The 10,673-nt window shown below is 40.8% G+C and overlaps 1 protein-coding gene across 1 annotated transcript; it reads right to left on the bottom strand.

Moving 5' to 3' along the window:
- Positions 1 to 1,356: 1,356 nt before the first annotated feature.
- Positions 1,357 to 8,806, bottom strand: LOC140128503 (vomeronasal type-2 receptor 26-like). Its single transcript, XM_072150230.1, has 2 exons — positions 8,800 to 8,806; positions 1,357 to 2,261 (listed from the first exon to the last, which is right to left on the bottom strand). The coding sequence occupies exons 1-2, from the start codon at positions 8,804 to 8,806 to the stop codon at positions 1,357 to 1,359; spliced, it is 912 nt and encodes a 303-aa protein (XP_072006331.1).
- Positions 8,807 to 10,673: the final 1,867 nt, after the last annotated feature.

Raw genomic sequence — 10,673 nt, forward strand, 5'->3', positions numbered from 1 at the left:
GACTAGAGATGAGCGAGTATACTCGTCCGAGCTTGATGCTCGTTCGAGTATTAAGGTACTCGAAACGGCTCGTTGCTCGGACGAGTATTTCCCCTGCTCGAGATCGAGCATTTAATTAAACAAACACAGTGAAGAACAATGAAGAATAGAATAAAAACAGTGAACACAGTGAACACAGGATCATTTAAGTGAAAAACACAGTGAAGAACACAGTGAAGAATAGATTACAGATGTTCGGCACATCTGCTTACTTGTCGGAAGATACACGCGGAATGGGGAGACATCGCGCACCAGGGAGACATTAGGCGCAGCAGAGACACATCGGGCGCAGCAGAGACACATCGGGCGCAGCAGAGACACATCAGGCGCAGCAGAGACACATCGGGCACAGCAGAGACACATCGGGCGCAGCAGGGAGACATCGCACGCAGCAGGGAGACATCGGGGAGACTTCAGTGGAAGCAGAGGAGCGGATCCCGGGACAGCGTATCTCCGACAAGTAAGCAGATGTGCCGAACATCTGTAATCTATTCTTCACTGTGTTTTTCACTTAAATGATCCTATGTTCACTGTTTTTATTCTATTCTTCACTGTTCTTCACATCTGATAACTTGTCGGGAGATAATATACGCGCGGAACAGTGAAGAATAGATTGCAGATGTTTGCATACATCTGATCACTTATCAGAAGACATTCTTTTTCAATTAAATAACACATTTTATTCCTGAACCATGGTCCCTTTGAAAAATGCTCGAGTCTCCCATTGACTTCAAGGGGGCTCGTTATTCGAGACGAGCACTCGAGCATCTGGAAAAGTTCGTCTCGAATAACGAGCACCCGAGCATTTTAGTGCTTGCTCATCTCTAGTTAAGACATAATATTTAATGTTTTGAATATGTGCTTTTATATACTCTTTCACCACTGTACAAAATAAATATTTTCTATTAAAGATGGTTTGCAGAAATATAGTGTAGCTATTCAATTAAGTTTAAATAATTATTTGGCTAAGACAGAGGTGCAAGCCATAAGCTTACCCAAAAACCATGTCCCTTCCTACTTGCCCACACCATGTTAGTCTATAGATGACAACTGGATGAGAATTCATAATCTGAGTATGTGAACATCTAAGAACAGGTGTCAAGCAAAGAGAGACAGATAGATAGACAGACCCAAGTAAAGTTACAAGGCTAAAAAACAAGTTGGCAGAGAGGTACTGAATCATGCAAAGAGTTATCATTAGCACTGATAATTTTGGTCGTGCATTACCATTAAACCATACTAGACACAAATTCCAAGATGAGAAACAAGAACACACTGCCCACAGCAAAATAGTTTAAAGAGCACAGCTTCTTAAATTTATTTAGTATTTCTGTGTATCATGGATTCTTTGATGTTCACCACAGGATATATCAGAATATTATAACATTTAGGTAAAAACATGCAGCTCAGTATTCCTCCCCCTGAGGACAATATGGCAAATATCTCTACGATGACCATGTATTTCCCTCTGCTGCTCAGATAGGCCGGGATGGCACAGATCCAGACACTGCAGAACAGCAGCATGCTGAAGGTGATGTACTTGGCCTCATTATAGATATCAGGTAATGTCCTCACCATGAAAGCCAGAACAAAGCTCACAGCTGCCAGGAGACCCAAATATCCCAACATGAGGTAAAAGGCCAGGACAGAACCTTCATTACACTGGATGATGGTCTTCCCGGGATAATCCCGGTTATACTCCTGATATGGAGGAGACACTGACAACCAGATAACTGCATTCACAATCTGAATAGATGAACAGACCAACACTACTGAGTAAGGAAGCTTCACCCCCACACACTTTCTCCATGGGCTGTTCGGTCTGGTGGCCTTGAAGGCGATGCAGACTATGATGGTCTTGGCCAGGACAGAAGACACAACGACTGTGAAGAAGATCCCGAAGAAGCTTTGTCGCAGAATGCAGGTCATATCCACTGGACGACCGATGAATAGAAACACACAGAGTAAGCTGAACATGAGAGAGCTCAGGAGGATGAAGCTGAGGGTCCGGTTATTGGCTCGGACAATGGGAGATTTCCAGAATATAGTGAACATTCCTATCATAAATACAGTAATAAGAGAAAGTAATATGGAGAAGATGGAGAAGACTAAAGCCAAAACATCAGTCTCATATGACAAAAAATCATAATCTCTGACAACACATGAATTTCTCCCCTCGTTTGGCCATTCATCTTCTGGACATTTCTGGCAATTTTCACTGTCTATTAAAAAAATTTAGAGAAATTTACAATAACGCAGACAAAATTTCACAATTGTTTGCAATGTTTCAAGTCTATAAAGCAGTATAGTTTATGCAGATGTCAAGTTTACCTTGAGAGTTAACCCCTTAGTCTGTTGCCGCATCCCGACATGCATGTATGTCTCAGCGATCGCCAGGGCTCAGAAGCCAAGCCTGTGCAATTTCTGCAAGAGCTCAGGTGTGTGTGACAGCCGGGCTCCCGCACTAACAGCTGGGATCACTATACTCATGATCCTGGCTGTTTATCTCTGTAGATGCTACAGCAATGAAGCTATGAAGTACTCCAGGGCTGCCGGCTATAAATGCATAATTGAACAGTGCTCCTGTCAGCCTATGCAGAATGTATAGTTTGACTTTTCAACATGTTACACTACATTTGCATTGCAGTATAGTATATTGACCTAGTGATCAAATGATCACTTGTCCTTGCCCCACAGTGGGACAAATTAAAACCTTCAAAAAGTTTTTTTAAAGTCTCAAAAAAAAAAAAAATTAATTAAGATCCCCTAATGCCCCTTCAGATAAAAAAATCTAATATCACATTAAAAAATACAAAACATATAGGGGAATATTTACTTACCCGGTCCGGAGGAATTCCCAAAAGTGCATTGTCCAATGACAATGCACTGAGCCGCGCTTCACTAAGATCATGCGCCCGATTTCCTGAATGTGACGCTTCCCCGCTTAAGTCCAATGGAATTCATCGTCCTCTACCTGGTGCACGTAAGTGCTTGATCTTGTGACACAATTTTAAAGTTAAATCCCGCACTCTGTCCGAATCAGTGGGATCGTCCGACGCCCCCTCCCCCCCCCCATTTCTGTCGCATGAAAGCCGGCGTTGATGCGCCAAAATCCAGTCGCCTGGGACACAATCCACTTCTAAATGCCTGTCACAGCGGCATGATCCCCGGAAACGTTGGGAAACACGACGGAAATGTGGCCTCGGGACCCCAGTGTGTGTTACGATATCCATAGCAACACCCATGCAATAAAATAACATTGCTACCTAATCTGTACGGTGAAAAGCATAAAATATTTTAATAAACACCCAAAAATTATGATATTTTCACATCCAACCTCATAAAAAAGGATAAAAAGTGATCAAAAAGTATCAACTTACTCGGGAGAAATTGGCTATTAAAATTTTTAGAGTTTTTGTTATTAAATCCATTGTGAATTTTTTTGGGGGCCAATATGAATTGTCCAAAAGAAAATCAAATTGTAAATTCTACCTCCATTTTCTTTTAACCCCTTTTAAAACACCTACAGGTTCACAAACTTTTAACATTGTTTTCTCATACATTCAGGGGTGTAGTTTCTATAATGGGGTAATTTATGGGGGTTTACCCTCTCAAAGGCACTTTACAACTGAGCAGATGCCTATAAATATAGGGTTTGGCGATTTTCATAAAAATGTGAAATATTGCACAATTCTAAGCCTCACAATATCCTAGAGCAGTGATGGCGAACCTTTTGGAGACAAAGTGCCCAAACTACAACCAAAATCCACTTATTTACCGTGAAGTGCCAACATGACATTTGAAGCAGTAACTTATTACTACCTGTTCTTCCACATCTTTCAATTGTATCGGCCCCCTGAGGCCAACAATACAGTTGAAAGAAGGAGGGCAAATTCAGACATTATTGTAGCTTCTTTACAGGGTCTCTCAGTAAAGGAAGAATGTAGGGTCCTGCAGGAGGACCTCCAAAGATATTGCAGTTTTTTCTGCATCTTCTCACTATTCCTGCAATTCCAAACAGCCAATGAAGTGTTGCTTTAAAATAGCGCTGATAGCAGCATCACTTAAGTTTCCTATTTGGTGCACTCTGTCCTGGGACAATGGTCTGAGTGCCGCAGAAATGGCTCCAAGTGCCACCTCTGGCACCCATGCCATAGGTTTGCCACCACTGTCCTAGAGCAATGAAGCGATGCATAAAAAACCATGCCAGCATAAAGCAAACATTCAGAAAATGTTATTTATAAAGTTTTTTGGGTGCTATGACTATGTACCTGAAAAGATAAAAAAATAGAACTTTGAAAATTGAGAATTATTTTAACAATTTTGACAAAATTCCATATTTCTCAGAGTAAAAATGCAAAATATATTACGCAAATTTTTCCACCAGGTTGAAGTACAATGTGTGACCAGAACACATTTCAAAATTAGCTGGACATGTTTAAACATTCAAAGGTTATGACCACTAATAGACACAAGCCTGATTTAAAAAAAAATCGGGCATTGGTGCCTAAGTCCTTAAAGGGTTATATGAACAAGTTTTATTTTAGGTTTAGTTTTTCTACTGGTTTTTGACATCAGCGTGTTATACAATGTGATACATCTGTACAGTAACATCTCACACAGATTTATTGCATGGGGGCAGTTACCTCGTCTGTTTTCCAAAACACCATAATCTAAAAACCTTGCTAAATGGTTGTGTAACTTGTCAAATTTTACTAAATCTAACAGAATTTTTATATAATATCTTTAAATTGCAAGCAAAAAGAGATTTGAATATCCAACTCACCAGTCTTGTCGAATCACTCCCAGCGCACGGGCAGAGAAATCTTATTTCTTTATTTAGTTCCAGTAAAACGTGCAACATGGCAACGTGCATAGGAATACATGACATCTCCGGAAAAACCTACGCGTTTCGCTCATATGAACTTAATCACAGTATGCTTCCAAAATGACTACTAACTCAATTTAAAAGCCGCACCTAATACCGGCGTGTGACGCCATGGGCACATGACAAAAATCATGTGACCACGATAGCCCCACCCATAGGAGAAATACGGCTTAAACTTATATTCTAAAAGCATATGAAAGCTAAAACTAAATCCTTGGACCAAGGGAAAAAAACAGGTAAGTTCTTTATATCATGTACGGAGATTCTCAAAAGAAAACATGTGTATCACATGATTTTTGTTATGTGCCCATGGTGTCACACCTGTATTAGGTGTGGCCTTTAAATTGAGTTAGAAGTAATTTTGAAAGCATAACATAATTAAGCTCATACGAGCGAAACGCGTAGGTTTTTCCGGAGATGCCGTGTATTCCTATGCACGTTGCCATGTTACATGTTTTTACTGGAACTGAATAAAGAAATAAGATTTTATACAACGCAAACCTCCTGAAGCGCTGTTATTTCTATGGTAATATCTTTAACATTTTTTTTATTTTTTTTATTTTTTTTGCACTAGAACCCTAATTTCTTTGGATGAAATCCCCAATTTTGAAGCCAGTATTTCACAGTCATAAAACGTAACACACACGCTTCTCTGCCCATTCAAATTCTTCAGATTCTTGTAAATATACCGGGTCGTACCGGCCCTGTAACTTATACATAGATTTGTGAACTTTTCTGATTACTTCACTAGTATCTCAATTTTTGGGGAGTAAATTTTCCCTGATTTCAGGCCTATATCTCACAGCAATCCAGTTCTAAGATTGCTTTAAGGACATCTACCACCAGGATGAAGGATTGTAAACCAAGTACACTGATATACTGATGTGTACCTCCTCTGGCAGGATCTGCTCTTCTTTAAAGGGGTTTTCCCTCAAAGACAAGTTTCTTAAATGTACTCAGGAAAACAAAATAACACATTCTCTAATTCACTGCTATTAATAAAAATACAACATTTCACAGATATAAGTGCAATCTGTCTCTATCAGTCCTGGTGTACGCAATTGCCGCTAAACATGACCCTATAACTTCTGACTTAGGGTCGGATGGCTGCCATCTTGGATTCCTGTATGATGCCGTGCTTGATGAGTTTCTGTGTCTTTTCTGCTCTGAGCCTGTAGCCACACCCCCTGCAGTCCAAGCATGGAGCTTACAGACACCCACTTCCTGCCAGCACATCATGAGCAGAGAGAAGCTGCAAACTACAAACTACAAGCAGATAAGTGATCCGGGAGAAGGGGGAGGCAGGAGCATCTCTGTGAGAACAGAAATGTAGCAGAGATGACAGTGTAAAAGTCTGTCAGCCTCTGTCTGACTGTGTAATAGGCATCTCATGCATTTCTGATCTGTCTCATCTCTCTCTATGTGTCAGTGTGTTAATACAATGTCAGAAGCCAGATGAAAGTACATATAAACCCTGTACCCTGATCATGTAACCACATTGTCATCCCACAGAATTAAAAGGATCATAAGCGAGTCCTCGCCCACCCTGGGGTTTTGCACTGAGCAGCCTAGGGAGTGATAGGGGCTAAAACAGCAATAACACTCAGTAAAATCGTAAATTAAGGAGTTAAAATTATCTTTTTTGTTCTAACATCACTAGGGGATTGAAATTTGAGAATTTTCTTTTGTGGGAAAACCCTATTAGGCTTCCTTTGACCTTGTTTTCAAGAAAAATGGCCTAAATGATTATGCAAATGAGTCGGAGGGATTCCAGGTTCCATTTACGCCTATTTGTACCAATATGTCTGTGTGTTTGGTTTACAATCCTTCATCCTGCTGGTAGATGTCCTTTTATAAACAAATATATAAAAAATTTGACACATTTTATCAGTGTCCCCTGAAAAAAGAAAATTATATATAGGAGGAGTTTGTGGTAATTTTGTGCCAGACCAATAAGTACAATTTCTACATCTAATATGTAAAGCTGAGAATGTATGTGTGTATATGTATGTATGTGTATGTATGCCGGCTAAAGGAATCTGCACCGTCGCGTTTACAATCACCAAATTTTACACAGCCGCTCTCGGTCACGCAGGGAATGTCTTACCGGGTTTTGAGCAAAAATTTCACCCTGCGCTTTTTAAAATCTCCTTATTAACCACCATAGACAGGAGCCATTTTCTACTGCTGCTGTGGCAGTTTGAAGCTGAGCTGTGATTGGTTGCTGTTCTGCCACATGTCATTAATAGGCAATGAGTATAAGAAGCTTGTGTGTGAGATAAGATGGATAGAGATACAGATATAGGGAGAGATTTATCAGAAATGTCTGAGGTAAAACTGTTCCAGTTGCCCATGGAAACCAATCAGAGATCAGCTGTAATTTTATAAGCATCTGTGGGAAAATTAAACTTGAGATCTGATTGGTTGCCATGGACAACTAGAGGAGTTCTGCTCTTGGACACTTCTGATAAATCTCCCCATATACATGACAATCGGAGACAGAGACAGTCACTGGAATCAGAGTGTCAGGACATGTTCAAACGATGCGTTACATTACATTGATGCGTTTGATGCATTTTTGACGCATTCCAAAGGCTTCAACCTTGATCACATGTTGAAGTAACATTGTGTCTCCATTGCATTTGCTAAAACACAATGGGGGTCATTTACTAAGGGCCTGATTCGCGTTTTCCCGACGTGTTACCCGAATATTTCCGATTTGCGCCGATTGTACCTGAATTGCCCCGGGATTGTGGCGCACGCGATCGGATTTTGGCGCATCGGCGCCCGCATGCACGCGACGGAAATCGGGGGGCGTGGCCGAACGAAAAACCGACGTATTCGGAAAAACCGCCGCATTTAAAAACCGAAAAAGTGTCGCTTGGGGAGCGCTTACCTTCACCTGGTCCGAGGTGGTGCATTCCGGCGCGATGAGATGACTTTCAGCGCAGCAGCGCCACCTGGTGGACGGCGGAAGAACTACCTTCATAAATCCCGGCCCGACCCGAATCCAGAGCAGAGAACGCGCCGCTGGATCGCGAATGGACCGGGTAAGTAAATCTGCCCCAATGGGTCAAAAACACATAAAAAAATGTGACGCAACGCATCATGTGAAAGCGCCCTCAAAGACAGTCACTTGAATGAGAGTGTCAGAGAAAGTCACTCGACTGAGAGTGTCAGAGACAGTCACTCGACTGAGAGTGTCAGAGACAGTCACTCGACTGAGAGTGTCAGAGACAGTCACTCGACTGAGAGTGTCAGAGACAGTCACTCGACTGAGAGTGTCAGAGACAGTCACTCGAATGAGAGTGCCAGAGACAGTCACTCGAATTGGTGTCAGAGACAGTCACTTGAATGAGAGTGTCAGAGACAGTCACTTGAATGAGAGTGTCAGAGACAGTCACTCGAATGAGAGTGTCAGAGACAGTCACTCGAAAAAGAGTGTCGGAGACAGTCACTCGATTGAGAGTGTCGGAGACAGTAAGTCACTGAAAGAGACTGCCAGAGACAGACAGACTCGAATAAGTGTCAGACACAGTCACTGGAATGAGAGTGTCAGAGACAGACAGACTCAAATGAAAGTGTCAGAGACAGTCCATTGAGAGAGTTCAGAGACAGTAAGTCACTGCCATGATTAAGAGCATGTAAATACGCTCGAAACGCGTAGGCTGGATTTTGTAGTCTTCCTTATGGACGCAGAGCTATGGTTTATGTGATGATACACTTTTTTAAGGAAGGAGGACTTTTGGAGGATTTTTTTCTCAACTAATGCGCTGGATCATTTCTTTGGATTGTTTTCTACCTCACACGCTGGTCAGTTGCTTTGCTGGACGCCTACCCAGGACGAACCTGGTTGGGTGAGCGTAACTTACCTTCCATTCACACTTCATTCACTGAAAGAGACTGCCAGAGACAGACAGACTCAAATAAGTGTCAGACACAGTCACTGGAATGAGAGTGTCAGAGACAGTCACTCGAATGGGAGTGTCTGACACAGTCACTGGAATGAGAGTGTCTGAGACAGTCACTGGTATGAGAGTACCAGAGACAGACAGTCACTAAAAGAGACTTCCAGAGACAAACAGTCATTCAAAGAGATGGTCAGAGACATAGAAGGTCAGAGACAGAGACGGTAAAAAAAGTTTATTAAAAAGGGACGGTCAGTGACCAAGACGGAGATAGAGATGGTTAGAGACAATCTGAGACAGTCTGTAGATAGATCTAAAATATTTTTTGTTAACCCATTCTATTTTGCTATAGCTAAGAGCATTTATTTACTATCCCAGCAATGCTGGGAGCTACAGCTAGTGTACACATAAAACTGAAATTACAGCATAAGGAATTATAGTAAACCCCATAAAGCCAAAAGGTTTTTATAAGCAGACAAATTTCAAATTTGCATTAAAGATACTCCAGGGGCGTGTTCACACATGACTTTTAGATGCGTTTGGCTGTTTAAAATATGCTTTTCTTCACTGCTGGAAGTGTAAGCAGCTGCGTTAACTTTTTTTCACAGCTGCTTATACTTCCAGCAACAAAGAAAAACTAATTTAAAAGAGCCAAATGCATGGTAACATGAAACATGAATACAGTTTAAAAAAGCATCTCAGGCTGCGTTCACACATTGTATTTACATTGCGTTTCACAGCACAATACCACAGATGAGGGGAGGAGATTTGCTGTTAACATTTGCATTTACGAAACATAATAGTAACACAATGTTAACTTGTGTAAATATTTTCAATGTAATTAGGCAAATCTTCTCTCCTTCTCTCCTCTCTCGCCTTCCAAGGTATTTTAGATACAGATTTTGATCTTCAAACCAGGAGTGAAGTGAAAAATAGCATAGTAACACTATGGGGCTCTTACTTATCTGTTCGAGTTGCGATTTTTTCAGTATTGTGTGGGTGTGTTTTACTTGGAGCAAATTTTTGCATAATTTCTGTGTGGTGGTGTAAATATGTGATGACATTAGGAGATGCAGATAATATTTGGGATATCAGCATTGTCACTAGCTTCCAACTTTCTGTATCCCCTCCCACTCCTACCTGCTGGCTAACAGGCTGGAGGGTGGTGCACATTTTAGGGGGCTATAAATTTGAATTGGTGGCACCTAGGATCACAATTTTGGTGTCATCTAAAAAAGCAGATAGTTGTAGCACCCAAATTAAGTCATAACTTGCATTTCCCAAATGTCTGCTTTATGTTGGATGTTTTTTTTAAGATTCCACGTATTTTGTTAAATTACTAGGAGGCTTAGAATTTGAGTGGCATTTTTCACATTTTTCGGAAAGGGACCTGCTCAACTTTTAATTCACTGACCTGGCAAGACTAGTAAATTACCCCATTATGGACTAAACCCCTCAATGTATTAAAAAGCACTTTAAAAAAGTTTGTTAACCCTTTAGGTGTTTTGTAGGAGTTAAAATGCAAGTGCGTTCTACAAATAGTAATATTTCTTAACAATACATTCATTTTTGGCGGAAAATTAAACTCCACAAAGTTTGATATCCAATTTCTCCCGAGTGCTGATACCCCATATGTGTTGGAAACCTGTTGTATGGATTTTTTTTTTAATGTGGACCTATAGGGGCTTATTATTTGCCAAATGAGATGCACTTTTCTGGTACATATTTTTGGGGCATCTATAGCGAATTGATAAGATTTTATCTTTGTTGGTGGAGAAAATAAAAATGATCAGTTTTTGGTAAGATATTTTTATGTTTTCTTGTTTATTTGGCTGTTC

This window comes from Engystomops pustulosus, chromosome 1 (genome assembly GCF_040894005.1).
Source record: "Engystomops pustulosus chromosome 1, aEngPut4.maternal, whole genome shotgun sequence".
NCBI lineage: Eukaryota > Metazoa > Chordata > Amphibia > Anura > Leptodactylidae > Engystomops > Engystomops pustulosus.